Source organism: Schistocerca gregaria, chromosome 7 (genome assembly GCF_023897955.1).
Source record: "Schistocerca gregaria isolate iqSchGreg1 chromosome 7, iqSchGreg1.2, whole genome shotgun sequence".
In the NCBI taxonomy this organism is placed as follows: domain Eukaryota; kingdom Metazoa; phylum Arthropoda; class Insecta; order Orthoptera; family Acrididae; genus Schistocerca; species Schistocerca gregaria.
This window is the reverse complement of record NC_064926.1, coordinates 543,964,947-543,986,352: the sequence shown is the minus strand read 5'-3', so window position 1 is coordinate 543,986,352 and position 21,406 is coordinate 543,964,947. Positions and strand designations below refer to the sequence as shown.

The 21,406-nt window shown below is 38.4% G+C and overlaps 1 protein-coding gene across 2 annotated transcripts in view; it reads right to left on the bottom strand.

Annotated features, from left to right (window-relative positions):
* Window positions 1–21,406, bottom strand: part of LOC126281445 (uncharacterized) — a 56,346-nt gene that overhangs the window by 24,052 nt on the left and 10,888 nt on the right. For both annotated transcript variants that reach the window (XM_049980415.1, XM_049980414.1), the window contains exon 3: window positions 2,909–3,124. In XM_049980415.1, coding sequence (XP_049836372.1) covers window positions 2,909–3,124 — 216 coding nt within the window. The remainder of the gene's footprint in view (window positions 1–2,908; window positions 3,125–21,406) is intronic.

The window sequence follows — 21,406 nt, the reverse complement described above, 5'->3', positions numbered from 1 at the left end:
TCTCAATCACTGCTTCCTTTTTGTGCCCCTACACTCTCATAACGGCCATATGATTTCTGTACAAATTGTAAATAGTCTTTAGATCCATGTATTTTACCTCTGCCACCTTCAGAATTTGAAAGAGAGTATTCCAGTCACAATTGTCAAAAGCTTTCTCTAAGTCTACAAATGGTAGAAACATAGGTTTGCTTTTCCTTAAGCTATTTCTAAGATAAGTCGTAGGATCAGTATTGCCTTGCATGTTCCAACATTTCTATGGAATTCAAACTGATCTTCCCCAAGTTTGGCTTTTACCTGTTTTTCCACTGATCTGTAAAGAACTCGTGTTAGTATTTTGCAGCAATGACTTGTTAAACTGATAGTTCGGTAATTTTCACACCTATCAACACTTGCTTTCTTTGGGATTGGAATTATTATATTCTTCTTGAAGTCTGAGGGCATTTCGCATGTCTCATAAATCTTGCTCACCAGATGGTAGAGTTTTGTCACAGCTGGTTCTCCCAAGGCTATCAGTAGCTCTAATGGAATTTTGTCTATTCCTGGAGCATTTTTGAGACTTAGGTCTTTCAGTGCTCTGTCAAATTCTTCACACACTATCATATCTTCCATCTCATCTTCATCTATTTCCTCTTCCATTTTGATTTCCATAGTACGATGGTTTCACTAATACAAAATCTTTCACCAACAGTGGGCCGGCTCTGGGAGCACAAAGTTGCAATGGAGACAGTTAATATTAAGTGCTACCCTGGGTTTGCTACAAGGTCCAGTACACATCTATGCATAACTACAACTTACAAAACTGCATCAGAATCTCTCCATGCTCTGCAAAAACATAAAAGGATTTTTCATTCGGAACTGGAAAAGGAGCTCATACAAACATCTGGGCTCTTGACTGATGATTACAGCTACGTTTTCCAGAAAATACTTTCTCAGGAATGCTCAAAGTGCTCCAGGCAGTCTCAACCATCTTTGATGTTTAATCAAACAAAGGAAACTCCAGGTAGGAATATCAACAATGTATGAAAAGATTGTTACTTACTGCAAAAAAGACACTTCAAGTTGCAGACACACACAGATAGCTTTCAGCCGCAGCCTTCATCCATAAACACACACACACACACACACACACACACACACACACACACACACAAAAGCAAACACACCTCACGTATACACAACCACCAACTCCGGCATCTCGGGCCAGATGTTTGTAATTTTGATCATCTTAAGCCCAATTATGTCAACTACGTGCTAACTGGCATAAAGATTTCAACACACACTGCCTGGTTCACAGTACTGCTGTTAATTAATTAAAGTGCGATGCACAGTGATTAGCATGTGTGAAACCCTGTGCAAATGTAAGGAAATATCTGAAGGCCCTAATCTGGTAAGGCTAAATAAATAAATAGATGACTATTTCCCTTGACATTGATCGTCTCCTCTCTGATGGTTCCATCAATAGCTCTTTCCACATTAAATCCACCAACTACCAACACTACATGCTTTCCAACAGTTTTCGTTCCTTCCACACCAGAAAATTCCTCCCATAGAGCCTAGCCACCTGGGGACAGCACATTTGCAGCAACAAGAACACCATTGCACAGTATGCTGCAGGTCCTACCAAGGCCTGCACAGGCAGACACTATTCCCCATCCCCAGACCTAGTCCACAAGAATATTTGGACACCCCCAAGAACAAACTGCACAGGAGTGCTGTTCCCTTTGTCACCCAGTACCATCCTGGACTGTAACAACTAAATCATATCCTTTTTCACATCTTTGATTATCTAACATCACACCATGAAATGAGGGATATCCTGCCTAGGATCCTTCCAAGCCCTCTAAACATGGTGTTCTGTCACTTATCCAACTTCCACAACATTCTAGTCTCTCTCTATGCCCTGCCCAATCCTAATACCTTGTCACAGGGATCGTATCCCTATAGATATGCCCAATCCACCCATTCAGCACTTCCTATTCCAGCCCTTCACAGACTTATCCTACTCCATCTGTGGCCGTCCAACACATGTGAAAGCAGCCGTGTCATATACCAGCTCACCTGCAACCACTGCACAGCTAATTAGCTGTCCACCATGATGGACGGCCACAGCTTAACTGTGGCCAAGAGTGGAGCAGACCACCCTGTGGCACATTGTACAGCTGAATATAACATATTTGATTTCGGTGGCTGCTTCACAGAATGGGCCATATGGATACTCCCCAATGACACCAGCTTTTATGAACTGTCCCGATGGGAATAACCTTACGAGACATTCTCTGCTCCCAAAAGTATCCTGACCTCGATCTACAGTAACCTACTATCCCCACACCCTCCACTCAACAGTTTCCACCCCCTACGTCCTATCATGTCCTTTTTATTAATGTCTCCTCATCCTCATTGTGTCGCTCTCTGACAATGCACCGGCCCATCTTTTTCCCCAACCTGCTCCTCACCTTTTCTGCTCCACCCCCCCCCCCCCCCCCCCCCCACACACACACCTGTCACACAGTCTCCGGAAAGCACATCCTACTTTCTATCTGACTGTAATTTTTTGCTAGGGCAAAAGGCAACTGGAGGTGGCACATTAATCTCCTCTCACTCACTCAGTACTTACTGAACAGACTCCAAGGCCAGACGGAGAGGCAGCATTTTAACAAAGCTGCACCTGAGGGTAATCGGTGTCTCTCCACTGCACCTCATAACACTTTACCTCTAAAGAATAGCTATACCATATCTCTACTGTTACAGACACATAAGACATGCAATTTACCTGCAGTTGGGATCACGTTTTCTGTAATGCACTGATGCAAAGAAGTGAAATGGTGACATCAACAAGTGTGCAGTGACATCAGCAAGTGTACAAACAATACATCAATCAAATAGCTATCTTTAACACCATGCAACTTACCAGGCAGAAAACGATAAACTTTGTCAGCTCTTCAATGTCCCTGTCATTAACATTGTGGTTTTTTGCTGGAATATAAATAATCGGCCTCCCACTGACATCTCTGTGACGCAGCACTCTTGCTTTCTTCCCTTCCACATGCTTCTGGATAATTGGATTTTTTTCGTTTAACAATTCGACACCATATTCCTTACGCCATTTGTTAGTTTTCAGAATTGCCTGAAAGAAAACTTTTCTTTATTGTGTGATGTTTGACTGATGAGCAAAAATTGCTAACAGAAACGATTCATGTGACATAAATTTTAAGTCGTAATACCCACACAACGAATGCTTTTATTACACTGAGAGCCCTTGTGATAGATAATAAGCAGAAAACATGAAAGTTTTAAATAAGTAGTTTTCTGTATATGATCGTTCTCATTTTGGGACACAGAAAACACACAAAAGGGACTAAAACATTATGGAGATATGATTGAAACATAGAGAATGAGTAAAAGTAAAGACTCACTCCTATTTCACTTGTTAGCAGACTCATACATCTTGATTAAGTGATTTTTACCATCATAGATACACCATATATAATGGTGAGATCAAGATGTCAGTGACTTGTCAGAGGTGTTTTGTTTATATTACCATATACCAGATGAATCAGACAATGAAAGTCCAAGATGGAATAATGACAGAGACAGTGGTCATCAGTGTGAGTTGCATTTGTGTGAATGTGTTTGTTGTCTAACTAAGAAAAAGGCCTTTTGGCCAAAAGCTTACTTGTCTAGCAGTCTTTTTGTTGTGCTTGTTTGTGACTCAACATCTCAGCAATGTGGTGACTAGCACTCTATAGTTTGCAATCTATACTTTTCATAATATATACTAGATGAGTTTGCATTGATACAACATGACACACATAATATAAGATAAACATGTTTTTGGTAGCTTGTTGTTGCTGCCGTTGTTGTTGTGGTGTTCAGTCTGAAGATCAATTTGATGCAGCTCTCCATGTTAGTCTATACTGTGCAAGCCTCTTTATCTCCTACTGCAATCTACATTCATATGTACCTTATTACAGTATCTCACAATTTCAAAAAGTTTTGAGACTAGATTGACAGAAAACAGGGAATAGTTATGCTGATGGTTTCAATGCTTAAGGTGTTCTACATAATCTCCCCCCATTTGAGTACAATGCACAGACCATTCACACAACCATTGAAACTGTCAGAAAACTCCTTTGGCAGCAAGTTGTTCAACTCACACATCACAGTAGCTTGAACGCCAGTTTCGCCATCAAAGCATTGACCCTCCATGTAAATTTCTGCATTTTGGCATTTTGTGGTACGCTTGAATTGATAACGTAAGATTTCATCACATGTGATGATTTTTTCTAGGAATTAATTGTCTGTGTTTTGCATTTCAATCAGGTTGCGTCATCTGCCCAAGCATTGTCATTATTGTCTGGGAGTCAAGCTCCACAGGACAAACAAATGCACACTTTTCTCTTCTTCAAAACTTTCTGGAGAACGACATTAACACTTGATTTAGAGATGATGTTCCACTTTTATTTGTAAGACGATAAATGTTCACACACTAAGTCTGCACGTTCAGTACTTAACACTGCCTGCTCACAGCTGTCTGGTCAAATGCATGTCTGTTGTTTACCGTTGTTAGTTCATGTTGACAGTGTTACTGCACTGGCATTGCTTACAATGCCAGGAATAAAATCAGTCTCAGAACATTTTGTTCACATGGTGTATTCACGCCTCGGTCTGCTGCTACAGTTTTTACCCAATCACACTTCCATCTATTACCAAAGAGACTATTCCTTGAGGCCTCAGGATGTGTCCTGCCAACCAATCCTTTCTTTTAATCAAACTGTGCCATAAATTTCTTTTCTTCTGCAGTTTGATTCAGTACTTCCTCATTAGTTGCCTGACTTACCCATCTAATCTTAAGCATCCTACTGTAACACTACATTTCAAAAGCTTTTCTTCTCTTCTTGTCTAAATGTTTATTGTCCACATTTCGCTTATGTACAATGCTACATTCCCAAATTTATCTTCAATGTTATCATATTTCTCTTTTCAAAAACATTTTTGCTATTGGTAGTCTGCATCTTATGTACTCTCTACTTTAGCCATACCAGTTTTCTTCTGCCCAAAAATCAAAACTCAAAATGTGATGAAGCAAGCTGGGATAATTTTTCTGCCCCTCTTGTTTTGTCATCTGCCTCCTTAAAATTAATTTTTTTAAATTTTAATTAATCACCATTAACATACATGAATATGATCTGCATTTCCATAAAAGAGAAAGGTTGGCCCTCAGTTTTAAAGAATATAGCACCAGCATTAATTTTGTGCTCAGTTTTACGTATGTAATTGATTTTCTAATTTATTTTGACTATTCCTAGTTAGTATCTTTCATTACAGGGTGAAATCAGTAATTGTTTTGTGACTTAGAGTCTGCTGTTGATGTATAAACAAACATAAATTCTGTACTAATTATACACATTTGGAAGACAAAATACTAATAATCTTAAAGTATCTATTTGGCTCTATTCGAAAACATTTTAATAAAATCAGCCCTGACTTAATTTATCAAAGACATTGTTTGCATAATGATATTTGTTAATTTCATGATTTAAACAAATAATTTGGCCTAACTCTTGCAGTAGAAGAAACTGTTAAAAAGATGCAATTTTTGATGTATCCAGGTAATTTAATGAGTTAAGTTTTATTTGTAATTTCTGTAAATTAAACTTTGAACAATGTGCAGTTTCAATACCTATTATTGTGATGATATATAAGGGCCCAACTTTTGGTCACGAGACAGTCAGTCCACAGCCGAGTTTCTGACTAGGAACTTGTGTTGGTTAGAACAACAGTGAATTAAGTGTTACTCCAATAGGCTGTGGGTAAAAACAGTGATTGTGCCTGTTTATTCTTTAAGAACTGTGAATAATGTAGTTAAATAGAAAGAAACTTCCACATGGGAAAATAATTTTTCAGCCAGTGCAACAATGCAGTACGCTGACACCGAGGACAACAAACGAAGAAACAAAGCACGAATAATGTAGTTATGTTTTTACTGCTCACAGATGTTCAACAGTAAACTATTGTAGCAGTATGTGGAGATTTGCTTGCAACCTATGCATGAGGCTTATCGATGGTTAAACAATAGTGCACTGGCGATATCACTGTGTATTATTGGGGGGGTTGTGAACAGCAAAAGTAGAAGACTGAAACGTAACTGTGCATCTGTTGGCTACATTATTTACCATAGTCAGTGTCCAAATTAAGAACTCCATTTTTCAGCCAGTGCAACAATGCAGTACGCTGACACCGAGGACAACAAACGAAGAAACAAAGCAGGTGAAACCACTACATGTGGTGCCCTTGCGGGTGAGGAATATTGTATGTGGGCACAATAAACTAGAACTCATGAAAATTTGATAGTGAAATGTGAACTCAAATGGTTTTAAATGGAAGAGATGATACAGCCAATCAGCGCTGGGGTTTCATAGTGAAGAAGGTTGTAATGTGACAACATGCCATTTAGTGAAGGCCAGGCATAGTCAAGGCGCAATGGTAGAGAAAGTGGATGCTTATGCCATCTGTGGACCAGAATCGAAGGCAAAGTGGAAGTGACCAGAATCGAAGGCAAAGTGGAAGTGCTTCCGCCTGGAGGCTAAATTAAAAAACGCTATGTGGGAGACAGCGTCTGGCTTGTGCTGCACTCTGACATCGAAATAACAAAAGAATTAAACTAAATAATATTGTTATGTGGAGTAAAAATATAAATGTAATATTACTTTAATATATGAAAATGACTGTAGTTGAGTATTGTTATGGTATGGTATGTTTAATTGTAAATAGAGAACTTGGCATAATGTAAAATAATGTTTAGGTGTGGAGGGAATCCCTGAGAATGAGAACAGTGTACAGGTTGGTGTGTAATATTGGCGGTAGAAGTAAGATGGCGTAGCTCTGAGGCAGAACAAGTGTTAAGTGGCGTAAAAGTGACTGCCAGTGGGTGTTACGGTAACGCTGCTAACAGAGCATTTAGAAGTGAGATGACAGATATGGACTTCGTTTATCGTATAGCTACAAGCAAAATCGACACTAAGGCTTGTAAGACGCGGTATTTCGACGGTGATGGGCTGTGAGCGGCAAATTAGTACGGTTTCCCACTCTGGGGTACATGGCACTGCACGGTGAAATGCCGCGTTAATTGCGACGAGGTGCTTGTGCCAACTGCAAGGTGTGAAGGGACCAGTAGCCGCATCCAATGGCGTATTTTGATCTCAATAACTGATGAGGTCCATTGGTGAGCTCACTTCGGTAGCAACAAACGAGAAGTTATCTTACAGCAGTACTGTATTGAACAAGGGTGGTTATACCGATGGCATTACCAGTACATTTATATTCTGTGAGTCAGTTTGTGTAATAGTCAAACCTAGTTCTCTACAGTGTGTAAAGTTTGGAGGCAATAATAATTTTGTGGTTTAAATTGCATTCCCCAAATGTAATCAATTATATAAAGGAAATAGCTCATTATCACACCATATTCAGTAATTTCTATGTGCTGCAACATCATTGAAAAGTTATGGTGCGTCAGTACCATGTAGCTATATTGCAAGGGAAAATAGTTGGAATCAACACCGAAATTACCAGCAGACGCCGCTTCATGCAATGGATGGAAGATGCCAGGTACTGTGCCACCTTAATTACTATCCAGCTCGATGTGGTGGCTCTTCAGTACATTGCCATAGTCAAAAATTACTCAGTTCCATCCGAGCAACATGATTCTCAATTAGTATTTTCAGTAACTATATTGGGCAGATCTACAATGTTCTTTAATTATGCATTCAAGGAAATTGCTGCCAACACAGTACACATTGTGCCTTCAGCACAATGCAAGCTCAATAACATTAAATTCAGTAATTACAATTTGTGTAGTTTACATTAACCTAAAACAAGTTCAAGTGTTTATCATGTGTGTTTATGTATTGTGAAACGATTTCAGGCTGTAGTAGTGTTCTAAATGAATAATGTCCTCCCTGCTAGGCAATATCAAACATACAGAATTAAGTGCTCCCTGTTCAGTCACTTCAAAGAGATTATCAGTGCTACTAATGATCAAATATAGACGTAAAAATAAGTTGGTTACGAGCCATTATCATTATTTATTCCAAAAATTCCATGTAGTAGTTGGATCACCATACGGTGTCTATTCAAACCTATTACATGAAAGGGCCACTTTCCGGAAGTCCGATGCCGCACGGTCTAATAAAAATAATACAGTAAATTCGGGTAGTGGCATTGCAAGGTGCAGCAGCCAGCGAGTGAGTGAGTTCTGTGGAAGCAGCCACTGAGCACAGGAGCACCCAGTCAGCACGCAGGCGGACACAGCTGACCGGAGGTAGACAAGACACCTTGCCAAGAGAATTACAACTTGCCACAGTCACGCAGACAATGGACCAAGTTGACAACCACAACAGCAGCAGCATTAGAGCAGCAGAAGAAGAGTAAACGAGAACAAGGTAATTCATTGTAAAAGCTGTGTTATATTAAGTGATAAATAATGAGTGGCCTTAACAAACAAGTCAGTGTGACTGAGGACAAAGCTGTAGAGGTTAAGTTTTTAAGTGAACCGAAACACCTAAGTGTGACTGGTTCTGTAGCCGATTATAAGTCAGACATGAATGTAACTTTCATGGATGGGGACGAATGTCCTATTGTAAAGAGCGAAATGGACAAAAACAGTACTGAAGTGGGTGGGATCGTTAAGGTTAAGGAGGAGGAATCTAGTACCAAAAGTCAGCAAGGGCCAAAGTTTATGACATATGGAGAAGTGGAAGCGATGTTAAGGTATATTGTGAATAATATAAGTACAGAAGAAGACATAAATAGTTTGAGAGAAGGCATCAGGAGGGTGGAAAATAGTATAAAGAGAGTAGTACATAACTCTGATGAAAAATTAACATCGAGTAGTAAATGTGTAGAAGAGAGAGAGAAACTTTGTGATGACAATAGCAGGAAGGTGGAGGTTGCCGAGAAACAATGAAAATAAAAGTTAAACTTGAGAAATAAATCGATCACATTAGAAATGATTTAGAAACGGAGGTAGAAACCAAGTGTGCAGTAGAGGTAGAGGAAAAACTGGAAAAAGTAAATGAAAGAGAAGATTCAAAATTGGCTAAAATAGAGAAAAAAAAGTGAAAGAGGTACCAAATCTAAAGCATAGCTTAAGTGAGAGTGTGTCTGATTCTGATTGTAGTTGTAATGATGATAGCAACAATGAGTAATGGTGAATAAAGTAGTTATGAAAATTGGGTATTTGAATCTATAATTAGTAATTAGGGCAATGTATTAAGTAAAGAAAGGATCTGTTGTATAAAAATCATCACATCGTAAGTAAAAAGGAAGTGTGTCAAACAGTAATAATGGCAAGTGTACAAGGTAAACATGTTAAGTGTTTCCTAGACAGTGATAGTGATTTGAATGTCTTTTCACAAGCATTGTTTGAATCTATTCAGAACACTGGGGGTATAGTAGTGATGTATGTTTCTGGAACAAAAATTATTGGCGCTACTAGTAAGCTGTGAAAGAAGAGGTAATATTAACTGTGGAATTGGCAGGACAGCTGTTGGGATGCAATTTGTTGGTGATTCAAAATCGCAGCAGTGATGTAATATTTGAGACTAATTTCTTGTGCAATTAGCAAGTAGGGAGTTCAACATTCTGTGTTGGATTCATTATGTGGCAATAATGCTTACTCCAGCTGCGTGTCTTGTTTTTCATGTTTCCTGAGGCAGTCAAACTCTTCTACTATCCTATCTGTAGTTTATAAGTGAATCACAGACATTCTATTTTCGACTTTCACCTAATTTGGTACAGTAGGATTCTTTGGTACAGAAATACGTTAGAAAAAGTTTCTCCGGTGTTATCTCTCTCTCTCTCTCTCTCTCTCTCTCTCTCTCTCTCTCTCTCTCTCTCTCTCTGTGTGTGTGTGTGTGTGTGTGTGTGTGTGTGTGTGTGTGTGTGTGTGTGTGTGTGTGTGTGTGTATTATGTTGTGTTAGTGATAAGTGATGCAATCATAAGAGGATGAAAGAAAATAAAGTGGTAACATGATTAAAGAATTTCTGTCAAACAAATGGAAGGAGAATTGAAAACAAAAGGTGTCAGCATATGTGGAGGATAATTAACACCTGAAATAATTAGCTCATTGATGCAGCAGCAGAGGCAATATGCAGGAAAAATCATCTTAAATACCAGATCTTAATATTAATTGTGGTATAGTAGAATGTTGTTGTTCAGTGCAATCAGTATATTGAGATAACTATCTACCTTAGAAGTGTGTCTTGGTACAGTCGTTTTTAGCATTAAGGAATTACAACTTCAAACATAGTTCCCTGGAGTAATGTGCGTGGAAAGAGTAAGCAAGGTTTATATGTATATTGCCCTTCAGGCTAGATTATCAAGCAAATTTATGGAATACAGTGAAATAATAGCTTTTCTAAGTGATAATTTTGTCTAATCGGTAATGAGAGTTATGTTTGCCTTAGCATAAGGATCTGTTACTTTGGAGTGTTTTTCAGTAGAATCAATTTTGCAGTGGATGAGCAGAGCAGGTGTTTATTTATTAGATAATGAAGCAATAATGAAATAATAAAATAATAAAATAACAGATAATGTTAGGGTCTTAAAGGTTAGGGAGCCTGTCTCTGCAGTAGGGACATTTTTTGAGAATGCAATCTACTGGTTAACAAGCTAAGAAATGTAAGTGTAATAATGCTGCTGACAGACACAATTAATGAAAAAGATAACTGTATACAAACAAATGTGCTGCAACTATCTTGATGATCTATTTGTGAACCAGGCAACATTAGGTACTGTTTATAATGTGCAGTTCATGACACTGCAGCTGGTAGGGCTGCATCACTGGACCTATAGGTCATCCGAAAACTTCTATTTGTCTTCTGAGGAATTATGAGCTTGAGGTGGTAATACTGAAATGAAGAAAAATAATTTTGCTGATTAACTAATAACTGTGGTGCTAGACTGATATGAATATTCTGACAGGTCAACTATTTGGTAACATTTTGTGATTTTGTGAGGATTTAATGTTCTGGTTGCATGAGAGTAGGGCTCAGAGTGGAGTAGAGAAGTGGAGCAGTGATTTAGTACAACTTCCATCCCTTTAACTTTGATTTGGATAGTAATTAAGCTATGTAATGGTGACTATTCTTTTCCCATAATGTAATGATTAATAAATCTATGCTACAGCACATCTTGATTTTTTACTAGAGGTGATGCACATCTCAAGTTTTTGGTATTTTGCAAGTGGGAAAGAAACAAAAGTCTTCCAAGTTTAACCAGTTTCAGACAGTTATGACTTACAGTAATGTTTTGTTGAGTAAACTGTACTTGATTTTTAAAAAAATTCTAGTCCACGCCTTTCATACTATAGTCAAATTTAGTGCTAATTATTGTGAGATTATGAGAACTATGTAATGTATTTATTTATGATGTAACGACTATAATTTGCCATTGGTATTAAACATATTTTTTTAGATTTAAGTTAGAAGTAAAAGTAAATGTACTAAACTAGGATATTTTGTCCAATTTTTTCTTGTACTGTGGCAGAGGAGAACCACCTCCAAGGAACCTGATCACAGTGCATTTCCTAACTAGCTGCCACTTGGACCTGTTGAAGGTGTGGACAGCTTGGTGAGAAAGTGCGTTAAAGATTAAAAGTATGAAAGTACATCTGAGACTTTTTTCAACCCATGAGGATTTGTTCTGTTTAGCAAAACAGGACTTGTACAAAGCGGCATGAGTTTTAAAATGTAATGCTTGTTTAGTCCAAAAAGGACATCTCGTATGATGAAGATGCATAAATTTTGTTAAAATATAACCTGTAGATATTTTGTGATATGTATGTAATTATTTTGTATGGGGATTTTTGTATGGCCTGTTCACATAAGTACAAATCTGAAAAAAACTGATGTCCTATAATCTTTGATGAGATTTCTTATGTAATTTTTTGGGTGTGTAAATTTTATACCCAATATCTGGCATCACTTGTGGTCAATGAATTGCCCATTTAGCTATTTGCAATATCTATCTGGTCAATCTAATGAGGGGGTGATGTGACGAAGCAAGCTGGGATAATTTTTCTGCCCCTCTTGTTTTGCCATCTGCCTCTTTAAAATTCATTTTTTTAAATTTTAATTAATCACCATTAACATACATGAATATGATCTGCATTTCCATAAAAGAGAAAGGTTGGCCCTCAGTTTTAAAGAATATAGCACCAGATCTAATTTTGTGCTTAGTTGTATGTATTAATTTATTTTCTAATTTATTTTGACTACTCCTAGTTAGTATCTTTCATTACAGGGTGAAATCAGTAATTGTTTCTTAACTTAAATTCTAGTGTTGATGTGTAAACAAATAGAAATTCTGCACTAATCATAAACATTTGGAAGATGAAATACTAGTAATCTTAAGAGTATCTATTTGGATCTATTTGAAACATGTTAGAAAAACCAGCCCTGAATTAATTCCAAAGTAATTAACAGTTTTGTCAAAAGTATTTTTTTGTGTAATGACATTTGTTAATTTCATGATTTAAACAAATAATTTGGCCTACCTCTTACAGTAGAAGAAACTGTTAAAAAGAAGCAATTTTTCGAGGTATTGGAGGTATGTGGAGATTCGCTTGCCACCTATTAATGAGGCTTATCGAAGGTTAAGCAATAGTGTATTGGCCATATCACTGTGTATTATTGTGGGGCTGTGAACAGCAAAAGTAAAAGACTGCGAAACGTAACTGTGCCTCTGTCGGCTACATTATTTACTGTAGTCAGTGTCCAAATTACAAACCCCATTTTTTGGCCAGTGTAGCAATGCAGAACGTCGACACAAAGGACAACAAAGCAGGTGGAACCACTACAGACTACTTTCAATGTCTCATTTCCTAATTTAATTCTACCAGCATTGTGTCATTTAATTCAACTGCATTCCATTATCATTGCAGTAAGTTAGTTGCTGGTTATGAAAGGAGACATGTGCAGCTCGATCCTACAACATTATCAAGCTGTTCGTTTTCAAACAGAGCTGTACATGACCCTGTCACCTAAGGTGCAGGCAACATCACGTAATGTTGCAAATTGCTTTCCTTGTAAGGTATGTTAGTTAGAGAAGCATGTTGTTTAGTTTCTATATAAGTTGCAAATTACATTTCACACCCTGTATTCCATCCTTAATGCCTTCAGAGTTTTAAAAGAATTTGTTGCAGTCAATATCACCAACAGCTTCCTCTAAATCTACAAATGCTATACACAAAGGATTATCTTTATTCAACTTATCTTCTAAGAGAACTCATAGGGTGACTGTAGCCTCACGTGTTCTTACTTTTCTCCAGAGGCCAAACTGCTCACTCGTGAGGTTTGTTTCTACCAGGATCTCCATTCTTCTAAAAGTAATTTGTATCAGTATTTTGCAATCATGACTTATTAAGTAGATAGTTCAGTAGCACTCACAATTGTCAGCATCTGTCTTCTTTGCAAGTGGTATTATTGCAATGTTCATGAAGTCTGAAGATATTTTGCTGAACAGTTTTGACATGGCCAACCCTTACAAGAATCTCAATCATTCTAAGAGAATGCTGTCTACTGTAGTAGGTTCTGTTTCAGCTTAAGTCTTTCTGTGCTTTGAGAAATTCTCCTCACAATATCATATCTTCTATCTCATCTTCATTTACTTCCTCTCCTCTTTCGCAAAATACTACCTTTTCTCTGAAGGTATCTAATTCCCTTACAGGTAGCATCTACCATTCCCCTAATTATGCATGCTTCTACAGCCTTTTCATAAACTCGTGAAAAATGGTGATGTCGTCGTTGTGGTCTTCAGTCCAGAGATTGGTTTGATGTAGCTCTCCATGCTACTCTATCCTATGCAAGCTGCTTCATCTCCCAGTACCTACTGCAACCTACATCCTTCTGAATCTGATAAGTGTATTCATCTCTTGGTCTCCCTCTACGATTTTTACCCTCCACGCTGCCCTCCAATATTAAATTGGTGATACCTTGTCCTACCAACCGATCCCTTCTTCTAGTCAAGTTATGCCACAAATTTCTCTTCTCCCCAATCCTATTCAATGCCTCCTCACTAGTTATGTGATCTACCCATCTAATGTTCAGCATTCTTCTATAGCACCACATTTAGAAAGCTTCTATTCTCTTCTTGTCCAAACTATTTATCGTCTATGTTTCACTTCCATACATGGCTATACTACATCCAAATACTTTCAGAAATGACTTCCTGACACTTAAATCTATAATCAATGTTAACAAATTTCACTTCTTCAGAAACGCTTTCATTGCCATTGCCAGTCTACATTTTATATCCTCTCTACTTCAACCATTATCAGTTATTTTGCTCCCCAAATAGCAAAACTCATTTACTACTTTAAGTGTCTCATTTCCTAATCTAATTCCCTCCCCTCAGCATCACCTGTCTTAATTCGACTACATTCCATTAACCTCATTTTGCTTTTGTTGACGTTCATCTTATATCCTCCTTTCAATACACTGCCCATTCATTCAACTGCTCTTCCATGTCCTTTGCTGTCTCTGGTGACTGTAGTTCCCCTTAATATCAGCTTATATAGATTCATCTGTAATAATACATACACTGCCCATGTGTTAATGGGTAACATTTTCTTTCAGTATTCTCATCAGTCATGAATTCTTCAAAGCTATAAGAGTAAAGCCATCTTTAAGCTTAAGTTGGTTTGAACACTGCAAGGCTTTAGTAGACAGTGTATTACTGGATGTGGTAAGCCATCGCCTTCCACCATTGTATGAACCGGCTTACGTGGCCAGTTACACGTGGTCCTACACTTTAATAGGGATCCTGAGACATGGTGAAACAGCTGAAATTTCACTTACACAAATCAATGCCAGCAGGTGAAAGAAGCAGTAAGCAGATGAAAATAAAATAAAACCTTTGATGAGGCAGAGATCAAACATCAGACCTCTGAGTTTGTAGTGCTTCCGGTCCCGCACCAAAACTCCAGGTACAGCCAACATTGGCAACAGTTGGAGTTTGTCCATAGTTGAGCCTTTATTACTTGCTGCCATTTGGAAGTAAGCAGCAGTCAGTTCTTTTCCCATCTGTAGAGCTTTTTAATTTCTGTACTCTTTCTGTTTATCAGACATGATCCTAATGAATTTGACTAACTAAAGTTTGGTGGGGGGGGAGGGGGGGGGGGGGGGGGAATCCTACGACAATGGCAATAAGGATGTGCCATTTTTTTTAGCTTGGTACACTGTCTAAATGCAGCAACAAATGCCTCAACTAGTGTGTATCACTGCCACACTCATGATTCCACTGCTGAAAGAAGACTCCCCCATACTTTTCCATAGTCTTTGGTATTCTATACATAACCACATTACTCCTGCATGTTTTCTGATATGAACTATCTGCATTCCATTAGATCTCCGTCTTGGTATACTCTCATCTCCCGGAATCTAGCAAAGAAATTCCACGGTCCATCTACCACTCATTCACTTGGTTACATGTCCCAACCATTTCTATTACAGTCACAGTTTCATCTTCCACTCTAGACTGTCGTCTGATCCATTCTTCCGCACCTACATCTACGTCCACACCCTGCAAAGCAGTGAAGTGCGTGGCAGAGGGCACTTACCATTGTGCTTCTTCCTGTTCCTGTCACATATTGAGCGTAGGAATGACAATTTAAATGTGTCCATGCTTGCCATAATTAATCTTGTCCTCACTATCCCTATGTTTATCTACTAGTAACTCCCAATGTTCATTTCTCCATTGCCTGCTGAGTGACCTTCAATTTTTGCATTGAAATCCATGTCTCCATGCCGTAAGTCAAAACTCATCAGACAAACTTACTGTAAACTTTCTATGTCGGGCAGCTTAGAGGTTGTTTAGAAAATACTATTTAGTTTACAAACACCACTCAGGGCGATTTTTACTTTATACGTATTACTTTCCTGTCCATACATCCAATGGCTTCAGCTGTCCCAAACAAACACTCCTCATTCAATTCTATGACTTCATTGCAAATTTTTTTTTATTTTCTTTCTGATATACTCAGTGTTTATTATTTCACTCTGGGTGTAATTGACTTTATGATCCAACGACAATAGAAACAGACATAAGAATACTAAAACTCAGCCACATTTTATACAGCAAACTGACCATTGAGAAAAACTTCCACATACAGAAGGCAACAGCAGAAGGAAAACAGGTCATAAATGTATACATTACCACTCTGCAAGGGCACACTATTTAACACATTAAAGGAACATTACAAAAAAGACAACAAAAACAAATAATGTCTACACACACACACACACACAGAAAAATGTGACAAATATCAAATTTTGCAGTGAAGTCACTGGTGAACAAATGAACAGTGACTAGACTGGAACACACAACAACCACAATTACACCGTGTTTTGGTGAAGTGCAAAGTGCTTTTATGAACTTATTTGTGAAAATACGTGTTATATTTACAAGTGCATCACAACACCTCACCACGATGTTGAGAATTAAATGGCTTGCCATACGAAAACGTAAGTAAAAACAAATATAGGTGTGAAATATTGTGAAAAACTAAATAACATTTAGATGACAGGTTAATTCCAAATAAAATTTCTCATCAACATTGTTTAGTTGCAGATGACAAGCTACCTGTAATAAATAATACACAAGTGATCCTGAAAAATCAAACACACCAAGTATAAAGGTATTAACAAAAAAATATTGTTTTTAACTAAATATAGATTTAAGGGTCAGGAATTCGTTTCTGAAAGTATTTGTATGGAGCGTAGCCATGAATGGAAGTGAAACATGGATGATAAATAGTTTGGACAAGAAGAGAATGGAAGCTTTCGAAATGTGGTGCTACATAGGAATGCTGAAAATTATATCGGTAGATCATATAACTAATGAGGAGGTATTGATTAGGATTGGGGAGAAGAGAAGTTTGTGGCACAAATTGACTAGGAGAAGGGATCGGTTGGTAGGACATGTTCTGAGGCATCAAGGGATCACCAATTTAGCATTGGAGGGAAGCGTGGAGGGTAAAAATCGTAGAGGGAGACCAAGAAATAAATACACTAAACAGATTCAGAAAGATGTAGGTTGCAGTAGGTACTGGGAGATGAAGAAGCTTGCACAGGATAGAGTAGCATGGAGAGCTGCATCAAACGAGTCTCAGGACTGAAGACCACAACAACAATAACTAAATATCCACATAATTTTTGTAATCATTTAGTAAAAATTTTCACATTATGAATTAAATAAAACAGAAACCCACTGATGATGGCACATTGGTGCTCACACATGTTTGGGAACTTGGAAAAAATAGTGTTTTGCATAACTGACAGACCTTACATTCTACAATTTTAAGTGCAAACATGGTAAACACAAGGAGCTGCAAATCCAATTGATGAAAGAGTTGCTTATTCGCCTGAAATTTGTGGAGTGAATTGATAATGTAACCTGTGCCCTTCCAAAAAAAATTTTGTAGCTCACAAGACATTCAAGCAAGTGTGAAATACTCATTGGTTTTCAGTAAATAATTTCCCCAAAAGATACAGTACTTCCAGAGGAAACAGAAAGAGTTTGTTACAAGAATAGCCTCACATTTGAAGTACATCATTAGTGGCCTGCAACTTTTGCAGAAGATTGTAAACAAATGTATCGCACAGTGCAGAACACTTTTTTAACAACAGCTAAGAATGTGGGCAGAAAGTAAACAGCATTCCTCTGTCCCATGTTCACTAAACACAATATCAACCTTAAGAACAAACGCCAAGAGTAAGAAGATGTCATCTGTGTAACAATGACCACATTGTTAAACTGAGACCTACACGAGTTAATACAGTGTGTCAGCTGTGTAAAACAGACCATGTTGCCCCACAATATTATTCCGTACATTGGTGATAATACAAGAGAGTGCCATAAACTGGGGACTCTGTCTTGTATTGCAGTCAACAGACAGTCTATTAATGTCTCCACAGAATTCAATTTGCTATAAACTACACACAAACAGGTTGAAGACACCTGCAAATGAAGCACCAATAATGGCATAAACGTCAAAACTGCGATAACGAAATAAAACCCTCAACAGTCATACATAGGTTATGACATGCTTTCAACAATTTGCCATATTGTCCAGTTCCTGAGCTGATCAGAAACAATTACATGTGTGTCATCTGCAAACAAAACAGTTTTAATTTACCTGTTAAAGGTGAGTAGCATATAATATTGCCAGGCAAGTATCAAAATATTGCCAGCCACATCTCATGACTGGTTTCTGGTGTCTGGGGGTTGGTGGCATCACGCAGACAAGAGCTGGGGGCCAGGATTTCTGTAGTTCTGAGCAGTCTGTGGTTGGGGCCCAGCAGGTGGTCTGTGAGGTTTCCATGGTGGGAGGTGTTCTCCAGGACACATCATAAGGAAACCTTCGAAAAGTACTGGCAGGAAGCAGCACCTTCTAGAGATGCTCTGATAGTGGGAGCAGAAATTGGCCAACTGAAGAGCATATATCGTAATCAGCAGGCCGGTTGGCAAAAATGCCTGGACATTACAACAGTTTTCCACATAAGCTTAGGAGCTTGCAAAACCGATAGGCTTTAGACTGCCCCTGCAGGGTGTAGGAAGAAAGTTTTGTGCCCTCTGGAAAGAGGAGGTGTAACAGAGTGTACTTCTGAAGATCGCCAGCAGCCCTTAGGAATGCAGGAAAGGAGTCATGGGCTCTCTAAGGTGGAGGTAACGTTTCAAGACTGTTGAGTGTCGAGGAGGAAGTGAGTGATCCACCATGATCAATAAAGTTGTTCCGCCTGTTCGGAAAGCTGTGAAAGAGTTTGCAATTGTGATAGTGTGTAAAAGTGTAGAATTTGGCTTTGTCCTTTGCTTGTTTTCTAGTGGTGTATGGCAGTAGTGAATAGGAGGAGAACACATTGCAGGGTATAGATCAATAGCTAGTTGGAGGTGCAATTTAATGGACCAAGCAGACATAGCCAGGTCTAATAGAAGATAATTAACCCCTTTATTCCAATGGAAACATGAAGTGTAATGTTCAGATATTACCATTCCCACTGATTGGAGGTATAGATTGTGAAGTTATCTTTACTGTCATTCAGTACAGTTGTGTGTTGCATGTGTAATTACTATAATGATTGAAATGGTGTGTGTGTGTGTGTGTGTGTGTGTGTGTGCTTCCATTTTTAGCTTGTTATCCTGTTTTCTTTATGGAGGAAATCATCCACAGGAGTTATTAGCAACCAGCCGGAGACCATATAGCGACTGTTCAGAGTGTTTGTTTTATATATTGATCAAATCTGAGACATCGGATAGCTACTGATCATTTACGATTGGTGTAAGAGTAGCGATAATTCTACTCAGTCTCACAAGTCAAACCGAGATTGATTTAATAGTGTAGCAGGGTTGAGGATTAACCAGGTCCAACAATACACATTCCTCAGTAAATCTTCAGATAAATATGTCTCATAATTTGTACTGTGTGATGCACTTCACTCAGAGAGTGCCAATTCTGATTGCAACTTTGAGGAAGGCTTCAAGTGACACCACAGAAGTTCCCAAGATGAGACATACACACACTTCAGTAAGTCTGGAGAAGAAGCAGAACTAGTTTCTAGTTATGTGAAGGAGTAAAACAAACCAAGAATGCTCAATCCTTGATGTCAATAATGTTTTAATTGAAGGTAGCAACACCGCATAGTCAACAGCCTGAGACAGGTCGGGGTAGGCACACAACCGTTTTGCTCAACATCTTCCATTATCTTTTGCAAGAAATGATACTGTTTGGTCAGTTGATGAGCCACCACTGTACCAAACAAATTCACCCCTATGAAGATCACACGATGGCATTGCACCAGACGGCAATTATTGCACGCGTGTACTCGTTGCTGCATGTGTTACCCACGGATGTTTAGTATCTGAAAGCCAGCTGAGACAGTGTTTACACCTGTTAATGCACATTACTGTGACTGTGTTTAGAACATGATGGAAACTTTTCCAAAACATTCTCTTGACTCCAGAGAGAATTTTCACTTGGCAGCTGAGTGTGCACTGATTTTATCTACCTGGCAGATTAAAACTGTGTTCCACACCAGGACCTGAAGCTGGCACATTTGCCTTTCGTACACAAATAACTCTACTAAGTTATAGCTCAGTCAGTAGAGTACTTACCAGCGAAAGACAAAAGTACCATGCCTCAATCACGTTCCAGCACAGTTTTAATCCCCCAGGGAGTTTCAATCACTTGACGGCAGCCAAAGAGAGCAGCTGAGAGACAAAGTTTTCTTTGTCCCATGTTTGTCCATCTTAAAATATTGAGGAGTTCAATGAATCTTTGGAAAAGGAATGGCTCCACAATCTTTATCCCATTTGTTGATTGAAGGCCCAATTTAAGACTCCTTGTCTTACCGTCACACAATAAACAAACAGGTGGCATTAACTGTAGATTTGGGATTGTTAGCCTCTTCACTGAGACTGAAGTAACTTAATGGTACTACAAACTGTGTTGTTCTTTGGAATGAGTTACAATAGTAGTTACTGAGGAGCATTTAGTAACTTCTGTATAACAGTGTTCATTTTCCTTAACCAAATTACACAAAAAGATTACATTGTTAAAGACAGGCCTGCTTAATTTTTGTTTATAGTTTTCAATGCGAACACTGTTGCCGATTGATCCCCAGCCTTTGGAAGTTGGTTGGACGACTGATTTGGGGCAGGGGACCAAACAGTGAGGTCACCGGTCCCATCAGATTAGGAAAGGATAGGAAAGTAAGTAGGCTGAGCCCTATTAAAGGAACCACCCCAGAATTTGTCTGAAGTAATTTAGGGAAATCACAAAAAACCAAAATCAGGATGGCTGAACACAGGTTTGAATCATCGACCTCCCGAATGCGAGTCCAGTGTGCTAACCACTGTGCCACCTCGCTTGATAGTCTTTGTAAGTGTAAAACTGTCATGTTACAAGTACATGATAATTCCATAAGAGTGTAACAAATGTAAAATTTTTAGGTAAGTGTATTTAATGTCATATCTCATCCATGAGGAACTTGAAACTTTCAGCACGGGTCAGGAGCATGTACAAGAACTCTGGCTCAAGTGTAAAAGAATAGTTGACCATGCACTGGATAGATATGTATCCAGTAGAACAGTTCATAAAGGGAGGGAACCTATATGGCACTCAGTCACTGTAAAGAAACTTCTAAAGAAACAGAGATTACTGCATTATAGGTGTAAAACAAAGTGTAGGGCTACAGAGAGAGAGATCAATGAAATGTGATTGGCTTTCAAGAGAGCAATGTGTGATGCCTTCAATGACTACCATAGCAGAATACTGATAAATGACATTTCACAAAATCCAAATAAATTTTGGTCGTATGTCAAAATCAAAGTTAGTGTTCGGTCCCTAGCGAA